The sequence below is a fragment of the Thalassophryne amazonica genome, chromosome 7 (assembly GCF_902500255.1).
Source record: "Thalassophryne amazonica chromosome 7, fThaAma1.1, whole genome shotgun sequence".
Lineage (NCBI taxonomy): Eukaryota > Metazoa > Chordata > Actinopteri > Batrachoidiformes > Batrachoididae > Thalassophryne > Thalassophryne amazonica.
The window spans coordinates 116,689,198-116,712,047 of record NC_047109.1 but is presented as its reverse complement, the minus strand read 5'-3'; the positions used below and the strand labels follow the sequence as shown (position 1 = coordinate 116,712,047).

The 22,850-nt window shown below is 40.9% G+C and overlaps 1 protein-coding gene across 1 annotated transcript; it reads left to right on the top strand.

Moving 5' to 3' along the window:
* The first annotated feature begins 14,553 nt into the window (after window positions 1–14,553).
* Window positions 14,554–16,007, top strand: LOC117513389 (hyaluronan synthase 2-like). Its single transcript, XM_034173584.1, is given in 5 exon segments — window positions 14,554–14,635; window positions 14,638–14,654; window positions 14,762–15,167; window positions 15,170–15,274; window positions 15,277–16,007. Coding segments are annotated over 5 exon segments (1,005 nt in total). The 5' UTR covers window positions 14,554–14,571; the 3' UTR covers window positions 15,690–16,007.
* The last annotated feature ends 6,843 nt before the right edge of the window (window positions 16,008–22,850 follow it).

Genomic DNA, 22,850 nt, shown 5'->3' with positions numbered 1-22,850 from the left:
TTGAAGTCCATGTGTGCTGGATTTTCCCTGTTTCTTCAAGAAGCGTGCTTTCCTAGCGATGTCGGCATTCCGTTTGGTGAGATGTTCATTGATGAATACGTTTGTCCCTTTCAGTTTTCTTCCTTGTTTTAACAGTGCTGTTTTGTGTTTTCTGTTGATGAATCTCATGATGACGGTTCGTTTATCACCGTCATTTCTCCGGGGCAGAGGGTGGCACGCTTCAATGTTATTTAAATCCATTTCTATACCTTTAGATAGGAGGAAATCAGCAACCTGTTTTTCCACAGAGCTGACCTCCTGTTCACTGGGCTCCCCTCCGCTCTCATCTGTTACCGCCCGTGCGTAGGACCGTGGTTTGATATGAAGACCTGTGATGATGACGTCGTTAATTCTGGTGTATTGCTCCAATTCAGCCACTCTATTTTCCAGCTGCACCAGATGCCGGTCTTTCTCGGCATTCTGGAGCCGTAATGCCTTCACCTCCTCCACCAGATCCATGATTGATTTCTGTTGCTGCTTCACAACAGAAATCTCCTCTGATAAAAAGTCCAGAGATTTTTTAATATCGTCACCTTCCTCCGCTGTCAGAACCTTCTTAGGCCCCATGGTCGGCTTATGAGCAGCTTGTCGATCGCCGATGTTAACATCCTGCGTTGTTTGTCACCGGGATGGATCTGCAGTGCGCTGGTGCCGCGCGGCCTCGGTGTTTCCGCGCTGATGGATGCGCGGTGGCTGCACGAGGCCTCGGGGAAGCGGCACTCGTGACGCGCGGCTCTAATGACGCAGCGCGCGGCCTCTGTGAATTCACCACGTTGGGCCTCGGACGTTGTTGCTGTCCAGTCGCTGGGCTAAGTTGCCGGTTGAGGTGGTATTCCCACTGTCCGGGTTGGCAAACACCGGCGTGGCAGATGGCAACCACAAACACCACCTCTGAAAACTCAGGTACAAACTTTTTGCAGCTCGCTCTGACGACACGCAGCTCTGACTGACTGATAGGATGTTTTATATAAGTCACACTGGAGTATAAATTGCAGGACCTCCCAGACTAGTAAAAAAAACAAACCTGCAACTCTGGAAAACACAGTACTTCTTCCACAAAACTAGCCATTTTGCTATACATTAGTGAGGGTCTACAAATTTGACAATGACCTTATCAAATCACTTCTTCCCATTCATAGGTCATGTCAGTTTTTAGCAAAATCGGATTTGGTCTTCTTGAGATATCTTGGTACAGATATAGCTACATAGAGATTAAGGCAATCAAAGAGTGCACACTTCCAGCAGTATCGTATGTGGATGGGCACCCAGTCGAACACTAACTCACACTGTTTAAAGGCCCTTTTCTTTATTGCATCTGTGCATTCTGGAAGATCCTAGCTTGAAACCTTGTCCTGTGGAAATTGCGATAGCTAAAAGAAGGAGCAGAAATTTCCCATTTTGACAATGCATTGGTGTGCCACTTAATTCTCTGTTTTCACACAATTCACAGACCTGTTATAACAGCCTGGCCCCGCCCATTAACCTCACAGGAGTTCTGACAGGAAAACCATCACAGAGGGTCGAGACAGCTTGTCATATGCATAGCAGGAATACACACTGGCAATTACCCACGCAGGGGCCGAGACAGGAAACATCAATATGCACACCTTGGTGTGTTAACACCTGCAGGACAGAGGACACACTCTCACCACCGGGGGCGACACTTTGGTATGTGCTTCACAAATCTGGGCGTGTTACCTCATACCAAACAGGAAACACATTCAATATGGTGAATTATGTCCATTATGTGTTGAATGTCCACCACAGCCCTTACTTTGAAAACCCATAGGGTCCAGGTTGGTCTCTGTAGTGAGCTTGGATATCCATCATTGTGCTGTGGTCTTGTTTCAACCATGGAAGAAAATTCAACATGGTCACGATACTTCTCACAACATCACAAGGAATTTCTCCAGATGAACTGCAGGCAGTGAGGTTGATGGCTGGTGAGGCACTGACTTCATCACAATCAGATGTACAAACATATGAACCCCACCGTTTTGTTTATTCACCGTTTTTGTGGCATCAGTTAATGGCTTATGTGTAAAATCTCATATTAGCATTCTTTACACATACAAACAGTAGCACACAAAAAGCACATTTAATTAAAAATACCCATTATTATGGTCTTACCTTTACTTATAAATGAAGTCCACATGTGCCGCTCCTTCTGAACAAAAGCATTGATGACTTGTTTGTAAGTGTTCCTTATCTTCCTTCAGTTTTAAAAGTCTCTCTGTCTCAGTGGAAATCACTGCCAGGTGAGAAATTCATCCTTCCTGGCTTTGAATGTGAGTAGTCGACCACTCGTGTCTGATGAGAAAATTCTTCAGGTCACAATATCCCATCTGAGTCCAGACAGACACAAGCTGACAAAAGAAGACAGCAGAAAAGAAATTTTCTTGCTGGACATCCACACAGTCAGACTTTACGTGTGTCCCACTCTGTTTGAAAAGAGCAGGTCTTCTGTCCCGCAGCCCCCTTTAATTATTTCCTCCTGCGTCTATTGAAAGTCCAGTTAAGAAAATTATTTCAGTTTGGATATGTAATTCTCCATTCTGAAAGTAAAATAAATGGACCGCTGCTCTTAACTTGCTAAATGTAAATTGTAGTGTTGGGCACAGTTCCGATAATCCGATACGGATAATTATCGAAGATAATGTTTTCATTATCTGATTATCTTTTTAAATAACTTTAAAAACCATTGTCGGACTAATTATCTTGCGATAAATTTTTGTCCGATAATTTTTAGACCGATAACGTGGTAAATAAAGCTGAACAGCTACAAATATTTAAAAACTTAAAATCAGTTGAGCACCTACCTGTTAAATGTTTTGTAGCTGATGTGTAATTCTGTCCTTTGCAAAACAGAGAAGAGCTGCTTTAAGAAGAAACCGCTCTATCCTCTGCAGACAAAGGAGAACTGGTCCCAAAAAAACCTCATTTCCTTTAACACCATACTGATATGCAGGCAATATCACCCAGGTCATCCAGAGGCATACATTTTTAACTTATGGTTCAACTTTTAACCAAACTAATGTCGGACAAGTTATTTAAATTAATGTCACATCTGAAGTTTTCTAAAGACATTGTTATTGTGTCTGCGTTTATTAAATTCCACGCATCTTAAGTGTAGCAGACACGGATTATCTGGAATTTTGTTTTGGCAAGTTTTCAAGGTCTCTACTGCCATCTACTGGCCAGTAGTGTTCATTCGCCCTATTGACGTATCCCATATTCCCTTGTGTGTCAGAGAGTCGCTACAGTCAAACAAACAACATATAGAGAATCAACATGATGACAGTTGTAAATTAATATTATACTACAAAAATGTAATTTTTTATGCTTTTCATCACATTAATAAGAGACTGCTACATGATACCCTGAAAACTTGCTAAAACAATTAAACAAATAATCCGTGTCTGCTACACTTAAGATGCGTGGAATTTAATAAGCGCAAACTGAATTTCAGACATATTATATATTAGTCTGGAACAAAGAGGACAAACAGTGTTGTAAAGAACAATAATCAAGACGTTAACGCGCAAACTTCACTTTCCCCCAGAACAACATGATCAGGAAGCGAGCGTAGCTCACAACGGCTCCCACTGAAAATAATGGAGAGACAGACTGTGATTGTCACGTTTACATAAAACAAACGCAATAACAACGTCTATAAACCCAGAGAATATATTCACAAGAGTTTTAGGCACAATCAATCAATCAATCAATCAATTTTTTTTTATATAGCGCCAAATCACAACAAACAGTTGCCCCAAGGCGCCTTATATTGTAAGGCAAGGCCATACAATAATTATGTAAAACCCCAACGGTCAAAACGCCCCTGTGAGCAAGCACTTGGCTACAGTGGGAAGGAAAAACTCCCTTTTAACAGGAAGAAACCCCCAGCAGAACCAGGCTCAGGGAGGGGCAGTCTTCTGCTGGGACTGGTTGGGGCTGAGGGAGAGAACCAGGAAAAAGACATGCTGTGGAGGGGGAGCAGAGATCAATCACTAATGATTAAATGCAGAGTGGTGCATACTAAGGGAAGCATGTATAAAGTGAATAAAATTGGTCCTAGCACAGAACCTTGTGGAACTCCATAATTAACCCTAGTCTGTGAAGAAGATTCCCCATTTACATGAACAAATTGTAATCTATTAGACAAATATGATTCAAACCACCGCAGCGCAGTGCCTTTAATACCTATGGCATGCTCTAATCTCTGTAATAAAATTTTATGGTCAACAGTATCAAAAGCAGCACTGAGGTCTAACAGAACAAGCACAGAGATGAGTCCACTGTCTGAGGCCATAAGAAGATCATTTGTAACCTTCACTAATGCTGTTTCTGTACTATGATGAATTCTAAAACCTGACTGAAACTCTTCAAATAGACCATTCCTCTGCAGATGATCAGTTAGCTGTGTTACAATTATTTAATTTATTATGTTTATTAAATTATTTGTTATTATTTTAATTAATTGTTTATTAAATTATTAAATATTAAATGTAGCAGACACGGACAGATTATTTATTTGGAATAATAAATGATCTGTATGAAAACTGCAAGTTTTCAGGGTCTCTACTGCCATCTGCTGGCCAGTATTGTTCATGGCAGTATTCGCCCTATGTACTAAGCATCTGGGCACCAGTAGATGGCAGTGTTCTATTTATTTTGACCCCGGTTATATCAGACGGTTGTCAAATCAACTTTTTGGCTTTTTGAAAATGGCTTTTGTACAAATAAAAAAAAAATGGCATAGTTTACAAAAGCACATTTATATGTAAACACCAACACACACACCTCACATTAATGTGTTGGTGTTTACATAGAATGAATGAGTCAACCAATCAGTGTTAGCGGAGGCTCTTTTACCCATAATCCCTTTGGCATCTGTCTGTGTTTGTTACGAAACTTCAGAATTAGTGCATTATTTAAAATTAAAAGATATATGTTATATTTTAACTTTGTACAAATGACAGAATTGATATTAATGGAGTTATTCTATAAGTATAAATTTATAAACCAAACCATAAGTCAGCACTGCTTTATTTTCCAAGACCTCTGCCTAGAGAGTAGAGCTTCGCTGCTTCTCTCAGCTGTTTCTCTGCTAGAAGCTATGTAGTAAACAGGAGCTTCCAGCAGGGCGCAGGATGCACAAAGACAGAAGTGCTGACTCATTGTTTAGGTCTGTGGTCGCCTTTGATGCTACCAGAGTGATTCAGCTTGTTAGTTGCAAGTGTACTGGAGACAATACCGAAAGTTATCAGTTAGCTGTAGCTTCTGATAATTTTTTGGGTGGTTTATTGGTTTAGCTTCATAAAAGATAACTTTTCAGTTAGCTGATTATCTCTTATCGAAGCTAACTTTTTGGTTAGCTGTGCCCACCACTGTATTGTATAGTTTGATTTATATGTGGACTTGGTCTCTGGTCATTTGTGACATTATAGGTCTTATCTTGGTATTCTATGGTGTAATGTCTATGGTGCATAGCTCACAACTGTTTAGTGCATGTCCAGCTATACACTGCTTTACAGAGTGCTACAGGTCACCACAATCCAGGCTGCTGGAGTATCGACACATTAGTCACCCGCATGTTGCAGTATAATATTAAATCAACCAGTCAGTGCTGCAGCTGACTGTGGCTTTAAAACACAAGTGCATCAAGGGTGTGCACATTGCTATTAGAAAGACACACTCAGAAGTGAGAGCTTTTCTGGCATGGACAAAGATTTGTGTGAACAATGCATGCATGGAATCAGCCAAAAACATATAACACTGCAAGTGCAGTGATTGCTGCAACAGTTGGATGACTCTCCCCCCCGAATGAGTGATGCATGTAGGATGCAGCTGCTTCAATTGTTCCTGATGCAGTTTCTGAATGGATGTAGGTACTGAGACATATCAGGTGCAGTACTTTTTAAGGCAAGTTAAAAACTGTTCAGACTGACTGGAAATGTGCTGTTGTGCGCTCTATATGTGGCCTGTGACAGATGGATTGAGTGAGCTAGTTTTTCTGTTATATTGGACTGTGTGAGTATTGATTCTAATGTGTTTTTTTTTCATCATGGTCTGTTACATGATGATGCTTTATCAACAGTTTACATTTTCAGTTCAAGCAATGTTTGACACCCTCTGAAAAATGACTCCCCCTGTATTTGTCTACCAGATCCCCCATAATGAGAAATTGGCATAAAGATAACCAGATTTATTAAGAATTTGTATTTTTCCATTTGTGTTGACTTTCATTATGTTTCACAGTTGCTTTGAGTTCAGTTTCATGGTGTGCACATGTAGGGTGTGCATGTATTGTGAACCTGCTTATGTAAGGCGTGTCTGAATGCTTCACTCTCAGTACCATGCACTCCATGCTGCACTTTAGTGTTGTGTGGGCCGCTGAAGAGGAGGTACTGCTGGCCCACCACCACCAGAGGGCGCCCTGCCTGGAGTGCGGGCTCCAGGCACCAGAGGGCGCTGCCGCCACACAGGAGCAGCCAGGGTGACAGCTGTCACCCATCACCTGAGACAGCTGACAGCAATCATCAGAGGGGTATATCTGCAGGACGGCAGCTCCACCTCATTGCCGAGATATCGTTTCTACCGAGGAGGTAACGTATCCAGCCGACTATATCAACCTTGAATACTTTTTGCCTTTATACAGAGAGAGAGAAGAGCAGCAGGAGACAGTGTTGGATAAGTACTCACACTCCTGCACTTCAGTGTTTACTTGACGAGAGGGGGAGGTGGTGTTACCACCGTCCGTGTTGCTGGGTGCAGCGCACCCACCTCTGACTGTTTTTGTTCCTCGCCAGCAGTACCAGATCCGACAAGCGGAGGCAGTGGTCACTGGGAGTTCGGGACTTGGCGGTTCCAGTATTCCCGGGGTTCGGTGGCGGTGGAAATCGAGTGGTACCGGTTCGACTTGGACAGACGTCTCCTACCTTCGAGCCTGCCCACACGACACCATTGGAATTCGGCTTGTTCCCGAAATTGTAATCGGTTGTGTTTGTTGTGCGAGTTTCACAACAGTAAAGCTTTGTTATTTGACTTACTCCATTGTCCGTTCATTTGCGCCCCCTGTTGTGGGTCCGTGTTCCTACACTTTCACAACACTTTAGACCACCTTCTGCTGTGGGCTGCATTGTGTTGTGTGGGAGTCGGGTCCTCTTGCATTTGTACCCTTTCCAGTGTTGTGTCCACACTTAAGGCGTGTCCCGTGGAGATGACTTTAGGCGTATCTGTAAAAATTTTGTGTCGTATCAGCGTTTTGTCCACACGGAAACGGCATTTTCAAAGCCTGAAAATGCTACTTTTTGCTTAAAAATCTTCTTCTAAGTCTCTTATAGTCTGTGTTTCTTACACACTGTGTTTGGTTTTTCACCACTTGTCACTAGCCCAGGTTTTTGGACTCGCAAAGCACAAGGAGTAAAAGTATGCCAACATTATTTCAGAACTTATTTTCGGTACCATTGAACTAGTTTCATTTCTTGATATTGTAATGATATTTGTAATTGCAGATAACAAAGTCATAATTATTTAAAAAAAAAGTTAAAAGTCCCTTCAGCTGTTTTTCTCTTGGGTCGCCACAACAGATCTGAGGTGCATCTGCATGTTGATTTGGCACAAATGTCACACTGAATGCCCTTCCTGCCACAACTCCACATTACATGGAGAATGAACAGAGCTGGTCTTGAACCGGAAATGTTATGCACTGGAAACAAGCGCACTTAAGCACTTGGCCACACCCATTTACCCGTGAAACGGGTATAATCACAGATTATACTCAAAAATGGTGTGTGTCCAGGGATCTGGATCTGGATTAGGCTCTGGCATCAGTGAGGTTTGGCACCTCTGCAATTAACCTGAATGAAATTTAATGTTAATCTGGATTATGAGGATCTAAATAGACTGGTGACTCCTGCTCGTCTCAAAACTGGCAACACATATCCTAGTCACATGACTGAGAAACCCAAACTTTTCGTGACAGGTTGAAGATATGAGCCCAACAAGAATCAAAAATCCAATGTTACTTTTATTTTTGCTGCATGTTGAGGAGATGGATGCAGTGAAGAGAAAATTTTGTCTGATGCTCATGTTTGTCTAAAGAATGAAAGCAATTTGAAGGGTGGAGACGTCCTGTGGTGCACGTCTGTGCACGTTTTCCTGAAAACTACTCTTTGAAGCTAAATGCTACCATGTGATTGTACATGAAAATTACAACGTTTTTCCTTTATATGAATGACTAAGCTGCAGGAAAGAGTCTGTCATTGTTTCAAATAGTGTATTGCTGTTAGTCTGCTGTATCCAAGCCAACACTAATGTGATGATTCTGATTTGGACACACATTACATGAGTTTTTTTTTTTTTTTTTTAAAGCAAAAATAATAGCTGGAAAAAATGAAAGTGCCTTTCCTCTTTTGGGCTTATTGCAGATGATGTCACTTCGGTGTCATGTGATGCATTTTGTATGTTGTGCATCAGATGTCCAGACACATTTGACACATCATGGACAAATACACAAATGTGGGGTAATTTATCATTTCATGTTTAACCCAGGAGAGTTCATGGAGGTTATGTTCTTATTATCTCCTCTCTTTCCTTCCAAAACAAATGAACTGATTATTGATTTTGGGAAAAGCAATGTTCACTTTCCTATTATTATTAACAACACAGAGGTATAGAGGGTTGACAGTGTGAAATTTCTTGGTGTGACCCTTTCTAATGATTTGAGCTGGCATGCTAACACTCAAACTATTGCCAAAAAGTCCAGACAGCAGCTCTATTTTCTACGTAAACTTAAGGAGTTTACTCTAAATAAGCACATTCTTTTAAATTTTTATCACTGTGCTGTTGAAAGTCTCCTTATAAACTATCTCTGTATGGTTTGGAAATCTTACATGTAAAGAAAAAAAAGCTTTAAACAGAGTGGTGCGTTCTGCTCGCAGGGTAATAGGCTGTGAGCTGCCAGCCCTGCAGGACATTTTTAAAGGCAGGCTTCTTTCGCGGGCATTACTGATCATTAATGACCCCACCCATCCTGCTAAGAATATATTTGAGCTCCTTCCTTCTGGGAGACGCTATCGTTCTATTAAATGCACCACGTCTCGCCATGTAAACAGCTTCTTTCCACACAACCTGTGATGGCTTTGAACTGTGCACACTGACTGACAAGCACTTTACTTTTTATTATCTCTTATTGCTTTTATTGCGGCAAGTGTTATCTATTTATTCATTTATTAATTATGTCTTTGTGTCCATGTTTTTAAAATGTATGTTTATGCACACTAAGCTCTGGCAACGTTTTTTCCAATGTAGTTTTACTGCAAATGGCAAATAAACTGAACTGAACTGAAAGCTGAAGGCTCTGCCTCCCATTCTACTCTTACAAACCCTAGGAACTACAAGTAAGCCTGCAGTCTGAGAGCGAAGCGCTCTATTGGGGTGATATGGTACTACGAGGTCCCTAAGATAAGATGGGACCTGATTATTCAAAACCTTATAAGAAGAAGAATTTTAAATTCTATTCTAGAATTAACAGGAAGCCAATGAAGAGAGGCCAATATGGGTGAGATATGCTCTTCCTTCTAGTCCCCGTCAGTACTCTAGCTGCAGCATTTTGAATTAACTGAAGGCTTTTCAGGGAACTTTTAGGACAACCTGATAATAATGAATTACGAGGTCTATTAGACAATAAACCGACCCTTTTATTTTTTTTTAACTATATGGATTTGAATGACATGCGATTCCACCAATCATGCTTGAACCCTCGTGCGCATGCGTGAGTTTTTTCACGCATGTCGGTGACGTCATTTCCCTGTGGGCAGGCCTTGAGTGAGATGTGGTCCCGCCCTCTCGGCTGAATTCCTTTGTTTCACACGCTGCTCGAGACGGCGCGCGTTGCTTTATCAACATTTTTTCTGGCCCTGTGAGGAATATCCGAGTGGACACTATTCGAGAAATTAAGCTGGTTTTCTGTGAAACGTTTAACAGCTGATGAGAGATTATGGGGTGTTTCTGTCGGTGTAAGGACTTCCCACGCAGCGGGACGTCCTGCAGCGCTTCCAGGCGCTGTCGTCGGCCTGTTTCGAGCTGAAAACATCCTAATTTAAGGCTTAATTCACCCAGGACGTCATGAGAGAACAGAGAAGATTCAGAAGAGGCCGGCATGAGGAATTTATGCGGACATTCCACTGTTTAAGGACATTTTTTAATGAAAGACGTGCGCGCAAATTCGCCAAGTCGTTTCCGTGACGACTCAGCAAATCTGTGTGCGCCGCGACAGGAAAAACACCTCCGTGTTGAAAACCATGTGTAAAATTCAGGCAGCTTTTGATGGCTTTAAACAAGTGAGTAACTGAGAAATTGTTTAACAGCTTGGGCATGTTCCAACTTGCCCGTTAAGATTTCCAACGGAGGTGTTTTTCCTGTCGCGACCCCCCGCGGTCGGGTCCAGCCCGACATGCGACTCTGCCCGCACGTTCTTTCATTACAAATGTCCGTTAACAATGTAATGTCCGAATAAACTCCTCATGCCGACTTCTTCTGAAAGTTCTCTGTTCTCTGACGACTTACTGGGTCAACAGAGCCTGAAATGTGGAAGTTTTCAACTTGAAACGGCGAGACGCTGCCGCCTCGAAGCGCAGATCACCGTCAGGCGCAGTGGGCCGTCCTTAGCGACACTACCAGACCAAAATCTCTCATCAGCCGTTAAAATTTTTACCGAAAACCAGCTGAATTTATCGAATGGTGTCCACTCAGTTGTGCCTTAGAGTTTTTGAAAAAATTTGATCAAACAAAGCAGCAGTCTCTGAGCCATTCCTAAACAATGAAAAAAACTACAAGAGGGTGGGCGACTCCTCACTCAAAGACGGCCCACAGGCGAATGACGTAACCGACAGGCGTGAAAAAACTCTCGCATGCCCACGAGGGTTCAAGCATGTCTGATGTAATCACACGTGATTCAAATCCATATGGTTTTTGAAAAAAATAATAATTCTAATAGACCTCGTACAATAGTCCAGCCTAGAGGAAATAAATGCATGAATTAGTTTTTCAGCATCACTCTGAGACAAGAACTTTCTAATTTTAGAGATATTGCGCAAATGCAAAAAGCAGTCCTACATATTTGTTTAATATGCGCATTGAATGACATATCCTGATCAAAAATGACTCCAAGATTTCTTAATTGAAGAAAATAAGAACCCCAGGTTTTTTTCAGCACTGTAGCCAGGCTGACAAAGAGTCAGAGCTCTATTGAGCCGAGTATTCCTTTAACTTTAACTAGTAATGACTTCATGACTTTCTTTGCTAATAAAATTTTAACTATTAGAGAAAAAATTACTCATAACCATCCCAAAGATGTATCGTTATCTTTGGCTGCTTTCAGTGATGCCGGTATTGGTTAGACTCTTTTCTCCAATTGTTCTGTCTGAGTTATTTTCATTAGTTACTTCATCCAAACCATCAACATGTCTATTAGACCCCATTCCTACCAGGCTGCTCAAGGAAGCCCTACCATTATTTAATGCTTCGATCTTAAATATGATCAATCTGTCTTTATTAGTTGCCTATGTACCACAGGCTTTTAAGGTGGCAGTAATTAAACCATTACTTAAAAAGCCATCACTTGACCCAGCTATCTTAGCTAATTATAGGCCAATCTCCAACCTTCCTTTTCTCTCAAAAATTCTTGAAAGGGTAGTTGTAAAACAGCTAACTGATCATCTGCAGAGGAATGGTCTATTTGAAGAGTTTCAGTCAGGTTTTAGAATTCATCATAGTGTGTGTGTGGGCCGCCAGAAGAGGAGGTACTGCTGGCCCACCACCAGTTTCATGGTGGGCTTCAGGCACGAGAGGGCGCTGCCGCCACGGACACAGCCGGGGGTGACAGCTGTCACTCATTATCTCTTGACAGCTGTCACCCATCTATCAACATCATCTCACTCCATAAAGACCAGACGTCATCTCCACCTCGTTGCCGAGATATCGTACTTCATTGGAGGTAATATCCTCAGCCGTTTGTGTGGTACAATATAATTTGTATATTGTGAGTGTTTGCAGGAGTACCTCCGTCGGTGGAAGCTGAGAGAGTGCTGGACGGCACTCTTTTCCCCTGAGGAATCACTGCGGTACTCTGCAACATATTGAGTGAGAGGTGGAGGTGGCATTCCCACCGTTGTTGTTACGGGGTGTACACACACCCACACTTGACTGTCTTTGTTCTCGCCAGCAGTACCAGATCCGACAGTCGGGGACGGTGATCACCTGGGAATTCGGGACTTGGCGGCTCCAGTATTCACCAGGTTCGGTGGCGGCGGAAATCGTGTGGTTCCGGCTCTTCTCAGGACAGATGTCTTCTATCCTCGAGCCTGCCCACACGTCACCTTTGTGGATTGACTGTAATCATATTCTGAGATTGTCTGTATGTTCGTTGTGCTCCTTCACAACATTAAATTGTTAATTTTTGGCTCATCTATTGACCGTTCATTTGCGCCCCCTGTTGTGGGTCCGTGTCACTACACTTTCACAACACATAGTACAGAAACAGCGTTAGTGAAGGTTACAAATGATCTTCTTATGGCCTCAGACAGTGGACTTATCTCTGTGCTTGTTCTGTTAGACCTCAGTGCTGCTTTTGATACTGTTGACCATAAAATTTTATTACAGAGATTAGAGCATGCCATAGGTATTAAAGGCACTGCACTGAGGTGGTTTGAATCATATTTATCTAATAGATTACAATTTGTTCATGTAAATGGGGAATCTTCTTCACAGACTAAGGTTAATTATGGAGTTCCACAAGGTTCTGTGCTAGGACCAATTTTATTCACTTTGTACATGCTTCCCTTAGGCAGTATTATTAGACGGCATTGCTTAAATTTTCATTGTTACGCAGATGATACCCAGCTTTATCTATCCATGAAGCCAGAGGACACACACCAATTAGCTAAACTGCAGGATTGTCTTACAGACATAAAGACATGGATGACCTCTAATTTCCTGCTTTTAAACTCAGATAAAACTGAAGTTATTGTACTTGGCCCCACAAATCTTAGAAACATGGTGTCTAACCAGATCCTTACTCTGGATGGCATTACCCTGACCTCTAGTAATACTGTGAGAAATCTTGGAGTCATTTTGATCAGGATATGTCATTCAATGCGCATATTAAAAAATATGTAGGACTGCTTTTTGCATTTGCGCAATATCTCTAAAATTAGAAAGGTCTTGTCTCAGAGTGATGCTGAAAAACATTAATGCATTTATTTACTCTAGGCTGGACTATTGTAATTCATATTATCAGTAGAGAAGCTTGAATCTTCGACTCGACTGGGTTGCTTGACGCGAGGACGTTTCGCTTCAAATCGCAGAAGCTTCCTCAGCTAAAATTCTTGCTCTGGAAGTCTGACTTCTGTCTGACTCTTGTAGAGAAGAATAAAACAGAAGCCAACAAAAGCTGGCGTTTTAAACCTAACCAGACCCCTCCTACTGAGAGGCAGACTGCTATAGGCTAGTGACTAAACAATAGCTCTAATTAGCAACTATTGTGCTGTAGTTAGCACACCTAATGGCAGGACAGCTGTCCCTCTAATGATGGGATGGATGCCTTTCTGATGGCTCCCTTGATGATGTGAATGACTCATTACCATGAACAAAAGACTGAAACTCCTTTGACCTGAGTACCCCATTGTAAACAGGGGATAAAGTGTGTCTCAGACCCCCTCCCCGGTTAATAGAGAGAGAAGAAATGGTTTGAGAGAGGTGTCAAGGAGGCATTCTTTGTGAAACGTTTGAAACCCAGCCTTAACCGAGGAGGGGGTCTTCGCTCTCAGACTGCAGGCTTACTTGTAGTTCCTAGGGTTTGTAAGAGTAGAATGGGAGGCAGAGCCTTCAGCTTTCAGGCTCCTCTCCTGTGGAACCAGCTCCCAATTCAGATCAGGGAGACAGACACCCTCTCTACTTTTAAGATTAGGCTTAAAACTTTCCTTTTTGCTAAAGCTTATAGTTAGGGCTGGATCAGGTGACCCTGAACCATCCCTTAGTTATGCTGCTATAGACTTAGACTGCTGGGGGGTTCCCATGATGCACTGAGTGTTTCTTTCTCTTTTTGCTCTGTATGCACCACTCTGCATTTAATCATTAGTGATTGATCTCTGCTCCCCTCCACAGCATGTTTTTCCTGGTTCTCTCCCTCAGCCCCAACCAGTCCCAGCAGAAGACTGCCCCTCCCTGAGCCTGGTTCTGCTGGAGGTTTCTTCCTGTTAAAAGGGAGTTTTTCCTTCCCACTGTCGCCACGTGCTTGCTCACAGGGGGTCGTTTTGACCGTTGGGGTTATTATTGTATGGCTTTGCCTTACAATATAAAGCGCCTTGGGGCAACTGTTTGTTGTGATTTGGCGCTATATAAAATTGATTTGAAAATTGATTTGATTTATACTGGAAAACATACTTTAAAAAAAAAAAAAAGTGTATTTGGTGAATTGGAGTTTAATGTGTACTTTGTGGATTGGTTAAGGTGTGTGACTCTGACACCATGCTGGATCCAGCATCATCGGTGGAGATGGTGAAAGTTCTAGAAGAAGACCCCATGGTGGGAGGTGTGGAGGAGATGTTCAGGTATCCACTCTATGATATTCTTCAGTCACTGAAACTTTTCCATCTTTCGATTCTGTTCTGTTTAAAACTCTCAATGTTTGCATTCTTGCCTCTCAATCTCTTTCTAGATCCTCAATAAATACGAGTCATGGATCTCCTTCCTGAGCAGTGTACGGTACTGGATGGCTTTCAACATCGAGCGGGCGTGTCAGTCCTATTTTGGCTGTGTGCAGTGCATCAGCGGACCTCTGGGAATGTATCGGAACTCCCTCCTGCACGAGTTCCTGGAGGACTGGTACAATCAGACCTTTATGGGATCCCATTGTAGCTTTGGCGATGATCGCCACCTCACAAACAGAGTCCTGAGCCTCGGTTATTCGACTAAATACACAGCACGGTCAAAGTGCCTCACCGAGACGCCGATTACGTATCTGCGCTGGCTCAACCAGCAGACTCGATGGAGTAAGTCTTATTTCAGAGAATGGCTTTACAACTCCCTGTGGTTCCACAAACATCACCTGTGGATGACATATGAGCTGTTATCACAGGGTTCTTCCCCTTCTTCCTCATCGCCACTGCAATACAACTCTTCTACCAAGGAAGGCTCTGGAATATTCTGCTATTTCTGCTCATTGTGCAGGCAGTGGCACTATCAAGTCGTCCTTCGCCAGTTGCCTCAGAGGTAACATTGTCATGGTGTTCATGTCCTTCTACTCTGTATTGTACATGTCAAGCTTGTTACCGGCTAAAATGTTTGCAATAGCAACAATCAACAAGTCTGGATGGGGAACGTCCGGGAGGAAAACAATTGTGGTCAACTTCATTGGTCTGATTCCTATATCGGTTTGGTTTACCATCCTCTTCATTGGGATTATCTACACAGCAGTTCAGCAGACGAGGACACCATTTCCTGATGCCGAAAAGATTGTCCTGATCGTTGGGGCAGTTGTATACGCCAGTTACTGGGTCATACTATTGACGTTGTATACTGTGCTCATCAGTAAATGTGGGCGGAGGAAGAAGGAGACGGACTACGATATGGTGATGGATGTATGATCCACAGGTCATCATTTGTACTGGATTCTGGTTTTGGGTTACTTTTGCTCACACCTTGACGTTTTTTTAAATGCTAAGCAGCTCTGGGGCCCATTCTCCACGTTCGACCACTGTTAACTGGATTGATTTGTTGACCATTTGGCGTGATCTAGGATTTCTCGGTTCTTCGAAGCAGTTGTTCAATTGGTTGTCACAGCAACATATCTGTAAGGTCAAACCTACTCGGGAACAGGTTTATTCACTGTAAACAGGATGAGATGATGGACATCAGTGGTGTTATTTTAGGAATATGCCATTCCTGTGGGAGACACCGGATGTCCGTTGACCATAGCAGCATTCCAACTGGCGTTCATATTGCGCAATCATCAAGATATTTTGCATAATCGGACTCATTACTTTTAGAGGGGTACCACTTCATGAAGGTGTCATTTTATTAATTTATTAATACTATTATGTTACATAATACTATTAATTTATTCATTATAATATTGTATAGTCAGATTCTTGGTATGTTGGTACTTCCTCTGAATATTAGGAAATAAATAAACAAGAATGATTCAGTCGACCCTCAGAGTTTGAAACAACTCAGAAGACATTCATAACGCGCCTTCCTTTTCCGGAATCTGATTCTTTATCAAATGTCTTTTAGTATTATATTATCCTTTATTTAGATTTTTTTCTGACTTTAAAGCTGCGTGAAGTAATGTTGGTGGATTGTAATATACACAATTAATTTATTGGCCACTTCTTAATCAGCCCTTCTTTCTTGTTTTGTTTTGTTTTTATTTTTCAGAAATTGTGGTATTACATTAAGTCCAAATCCCCTCACTAAATTCCTCATAACCCTCGAACAGAAGCTCCTGCGCCACTGTGATGAAAATTTGCACCCTCTCCTTCACCATTCCTCCAACCGCAGAGTTGGTTTCCAGACTCTACAGACTGTCTTGTAGACCCTAGTCAACGACTACGTGCAATCATCTCAGACGATTGAATCTACTTTATCTAAATCAAAGACTGTTGAAGAACTGAACAAACTGAATGAAATGACTGTGACTAGGATCAGCAGATCTTGGATGAGCCAGTTGTTTCTTGGATCTTTTAAGCAACATACGGTGAACAGGCCGCAGGAGGCAGAAACCTGATATCAGTTGAGTTTGAGATGAACGGGCACTCAGAAACAAAACTCGAATGGCAGAATGAAAATCCAAATTAACAAACTCAAAAGTTTCCCACGGCACATCAGCACCATGGCGTTCATGACGATGAGCATCTACAGAAGGTTAGCTACTGTGAGCTAACTAGCAAACCTTGGCAGTGGATCATTGCTATGTTGAGATGTGAATAGATTCAATAGATAGATTCAATAGATTGAATTGAAACAGCCACATTTCTGAGATGCAGGCATCACATGACCACAATTAAAAGTGTCAGATGTGTCGCTGCTTATTGCGATCATGAGTGTCGAATAGAAAAAGAACATTCGTAATGTTAATATCGTATTTGCTATTTGATAAAAGAAGAAGATAAAAGTACAAGGTTTGTGCGTTCAGCTGCCTATTATTGTCATTCTGTTTGACGCATACTTGAACTGTTGAAGGACACTGATGTAACTCAGTCGTTTATTGTGTTGCTTACAATAAATGACAGCATGAAGAACACATCTCAGAAGGTTAGACTGGATGATGGCAGCAAGACCGTGAAGGCTCAAAAATCAACTACCTCATCCTTGTCTTTTTCTCTGGCCTTGGTCTGACAATAGCAATACTTTAGCTCCGCCCATTAACATTTCATTCAACCAATAAGATTATCATCACCAGAGTATTCTTGTCTCAAAGAGGCAGTTATATATATATAATATATATATATATATATATATATATATATATATATATATATATATATTATATAAACTGCAATTGTTGAAATTAACCAAACCAAATTAAAAAAAATTCCAAAATTTCAAAGGTGTTTAACTAAATCCATAATCGAGTGGAAGTCAAACCAAGAAACAAACATTTTTACATCCTTCTAGTTATACATTTTTCCAAACTTGGTCTCAGTTTCCACATGCAGGTAAAAAATTTTAATCAAAAACAATTTTGTATTTTCATTGATATTGCTCTGTTATGGTTGTTTTATATTTTTTCCTTTAAAAACTGACCAGAAAGGACATCAGTATGCTTGAAAAGTAGACTTTTCTAGACAAAAAAATTGCCTGAAAGCTGTACGGTCTTCCAAATATCACAAAACTGACTAAATTTAGTTTCTACCGACATCCAAATATTGTCATTTTGGTTTATTTTCGGAAGCCCCAACTTGATCTATGACATTGCTACCAAATGTAAGTCAGGGTGTCTGATCGCTTGAATTTCCCCCCTTCAGGGGTCAAAATTCTAATTTGACCCCTGCATGAATTTTGATCATATTGGCAAAATAATGTTACAAATCCATTAATTAAATTCTAAGGAATAAAATCATAGTGGTGCCAAAGAAAATTCTTTTTGTGACTTAAATCTTTCAAATAAAAAACAGGCTGTACAGCATTAACATCTCCAGACATGACAGTCATGTTCTTACATTTAGCGTTTTGGTCTCCTCTTACCCAGCTGTCGATGGTCGCCATATCATGACGGTTTGCGTCACCACATATAACTCGGCACATTGAGGTTCACTCACAACTTCCACCATCACAGCAGAACACAATAAACTAACGCTAGCAGTAATTCTACTGACATGGCAGCAACATGACTGATAACACTAGCATGAGTAAACCAAAAAATGTCCAACCCCAGCCACAAATATATCATATCTCTTAACATGTATTATCTTTGTCTTTGACTTCCTCATGACCGTTAAATTATAACCATGCTCCAGCTCAACTGTACCGTTTCTCCGCTAACACCTGCAGCTCTCTGTTATTTCCAGCTGAATCGAATCATCTTTGTGACTCTGTTCGTCGTACGTACGGTCAGAGAGCGGCTTCAGATGTTTGTAGATGTTAGTCCTTGCTGTTCTTTTGTTTTACATCTTTTCATGTTTACTGGACACTCTCACCACTAGCTACATATTGAGCAGAATTTGGCTAACCATGCTAAGATGCAAGATACACATGAAACAATCCCACATCTTATTTTTTTATATTTTAACGTCACATATTTAATTATTTAAACCATTTCACTTAAGTGACAAAGTTATAGAGCAACGTATTTCTGTAGCTTTGTGTTATTTTAGAATGTGCAGATGTCCACTTCCAAAAAAAAAAAAAAAAAGAAAAAGAACTTGAGAGTTGCCTTATTTGTTTTGTTGCACATGTTGTTTTTAAAGTACTGTTCCCACCCGCTCAGCGTTCCAGGCCGTAAACAGAAGATTGGAATCGTTTGCACAAGGCATCTCTTATTTCATGTTTGGTGATGGAAAGACGTCATTTTCACCACAGAAGTACGTTCGTTATTCCATTCTGCACCAGGTAGAGTTTACGATGCCAGTTGAGAATACAGTGCTTTATTTGCTGCAAAAAAAAAAAAAATATCCCAAATGCATCATTGAGTTTGAAATGTGAAAAGGTGTAAACAAGACACATCAAAATCTCCATCAATGGCGTCCGATTGCTCCACATCAGCTCGCTGTAAATGATCAAACCACATGACGTGAATGCAGTGTTGTTGTTGTTTTATTTTTTTTCCCCTCAACGTTTACAAAGTATCTCAGAACTGATCTCTGATAGGTAGATGTCATCTCAACCACATCAGGTGACCAGGTGAACATGTGACCAGATGAGAGATGGCGTTTCATTGCTGCTGTGACTGTTTTATTTTGACAGAAACATTTGTTGTTTGTTTTATTAGTTTTAATATTAATATGAGTGTATTTTGGAAAACTGGTTTTAAGATTACATTTTTTTTATGTATTTCTTTCTACGAAGTTGAATGATAACCACCCAGTGGACATGGGGAGTGTGTTCCATTCCAAAGATTTAGATTTTTGATTTTTAACCTTCCACGAGCCCTTGTTTCTCCTCCTGTCACATACTGTATAGAACAAATCTATGATATCAGGGGTTTTGTTTTTTTGTTTGACATTATATTGAATGACCCAAGAGAACATCTTTCTAGAACACCTTGTACATGTGGAGGAAAATACCATCTTAGAATAGGAATGTGGTTTAAGGGCACATGGAAGGGGATCATTCTGGAGTGAAACAGGTCCAGTGTTTGCTACAGACCAGGAGCAGACATGAGTTTAATTCTTATGCCCTTTTATGTCGCTTCTGTTGTCCAATGTGATGCTTGACATATTTTAAATCAAGATGAAATACCTCAGGGTTTTCTTTGCATTGCATAAAGATGTCCAGGATGCTGTCCAAAGACCGTTGCATCCTGAAGGTCTCAAGTAATTTATGATCATTTTGTGATACTAAATACAAACCATGTCCTTTTATACGCAGTTCCTTCGTAAGTCAAAGCAGGATTTTTGTCTGCCTGTTGACCTTTTGCTGTAGGCATTCACTTTTTAGGCCTACTTATGTAAATGACTTGTATTTTAATGCATTTTATGTACTTTTTAAAATTCTATTTTGCTTAGCTACCAAGACTTTTAAAAAATTCCATCAGCTTTTTTTTTTTTTTTTTTATTGAGAAAAATGTTAAATGTATTGTTGTGCTTTCAACTGTTCTGACAATTACTTGTATATCTGACCAAACAATGTGAATTATACGGTGGGGTTTTGGGGTCTGCAAATAACAACAATGAAAATGCAATTTGTAGGGATAAGTTATTGGTTTTGGATGACAGCTAATGACCCTTGTGTTTTTTTTGGATAGAAAGCCAACGTATTTATGTAAAAACATACTACGGTTTATTGTATTTGTCGAGTAAAACATCCTGTTTGTTGTAAACATTGAGCCCACCATGAACCTCCTAAATCTGCAGCGCAAAAGAACAATCATTTAAAACTTCTTTTAATAAATGAAAAGTTTTCTCTTTTTAAGTATTTTGATATGTTTTTGAACACAGATATTTGGCATTAAAATGTCAAAAACATCTCACTGCAAATCAAACACACTGTGGCAGTGCCATAATTGGATTAGAAAATTAAATACTGAAGTACTGAATATTAGATTATTCATTATTCAAGACAAAGTAGCTGCCAGGCTTTTTCCCCCGTTTGAAGTTCTGTGGAGTTATGTTTTATTTTAGCTCAATAAAACCAGAATGAATAAAACATTGGCTCCAAAATTAAATTATCCACAGAGTCGGTGTTTTGTAGAGTTGTGAAGTCCATTACTGAGCAAAACATCAACAAAAAAACCTGAGTGACATTTTGATAAAGTTTTCATGACATGCTGTAATGTTTGAGATCATTAATGAGGTTGTGTTTATGCCAACTGGTCATGGGCAGTGTTATCATGAAGCACTTTTGTGTTGTGCCAAATAAAACCAACAAATGTCTTGATTTCCTGGTGCAGTGGGTTTTTGTTTAGTTTTCATCTTGGCTGAAACATGCTGTCACGACTTCAGGACCCAGAGCAATGTGGTTCATTTGTGATCAGCGATATTCCATCAGTCACAGGACCAGATTTACCCCCCGACCCAAAAAAGCCCAACTCTTTAATATGGCCTGGAAAACATTTTTGTTCTAGTTATTTACATTAACATGATCAACAGTCTGGGTGATAAAGTATAGAATAGGAGATGTAGAACAGTTACACCCACACTGGTAAAACAACAAGGATCCACAGGGGGCGCTCCAACCAGCATGTTATACCTACAATGTAGCCAGATGTCTCTTAGTCATCATGTCCTTACAGCCAACCTTTTTTTTTCTTTGTAACCATATCAAAATAGTAAATGTTCTCTTATGTAGGGCGCCTCCTGTGAGTCGCTGTCACCCGTAGGATTTACCTAAACTGGCCAAGCGACAGGCAGCTGTGTTTAAAGTGTGTCCAGGGTTCCTATGGATCCTTAAAAAGTCTTAACATGCACTGAATTTGTTAATCTTACAGTAAAGCCTTAACTTGACATTAAATGTCTTAAAGCACTCTTTCAAAAGTCTTTAAAAATAACAAAAGCTTTTGTTGTTTTCTTCTGCCATTGCAAGAAAAATATCAAAACAAATGGCAATATGTATTTTTTTTACTGTATTTTCCGCACCATAAGGCGTACCTAAAAGCCTTAAATTTTCACAAAAATCAGCCGTGCGCCCTATAATCCGGTGCGCCTTATGTGTGCACTGGATTCCAAAATCTGTAATAGCGCCAGCGAAGAGACATGCTTATGAGGCACAATTCAAACTGCAGGCTGTCAGTTACGCGGTTGTTCTTGGGAATAGAGCAGCTGCAAGAGGAAACAAGAAAATGAACTGCGCCAAGTTAAAAAGACCAAACAGAGTTTCTGCGGAAACAAAGCGAGGTGGCCACAGCTAGAAGACCAACTTGAGCTATGGGTCATTGAACAAAGAACAGCCGGGAGAAGCGTCTCTACAGTCCCCATTCGGCTGAAAGCAAAACGATAGCGATGATGAGCGGGAACCTGGTGTGTTTGATGGCGAAATTGCCCAGCTGTTCAATTCAGACAGAAGATGAGGACTTCGATGGATTTGTGACAGAACCAAAATAAAAAACAATGTGAGTACCATATTGTTAAATACCGGTAGTTCAAAGTTTTAGCATGCACCTTTTGTAAGGGTTAAGTACCTGCTAATTGAGGGCGCGCCTTATAATCCGGTGCGCCTTATGGTGCAGAAAATATGGTATATATATAATTCAGACACAGCGTCTTATAAGCAAGACAGTGGAACCAACAAATCTCTTTTGTTTACTGGCAGAATTCTCAGAGCGTTTACACTTTGGGAAACTGAATGAAAATTGGGCTTTTCAGGAAAGATTTTCCAGCGTTTCTATGTAACAATAAACATTTGTTTCGACTGGCTTCGGGCCCCATGCAGGACCCTGAATTGCCTGCTGGCAGGCTGCATCTTTGGACACCCAACTGGCATCATGAAGACAAAGAAAATACACACAAGGCACGAACTGGATTTCCAGCAGCCAGACACTGAACAGGAAGCAGTATCTCGTGCAAAGCCCATTTCCTGGATCAGATGAGAAACATTCATGAGTACATCTGCATGCTGAAGGCTGAAGACAGTAACTCACAAAGCAGAAT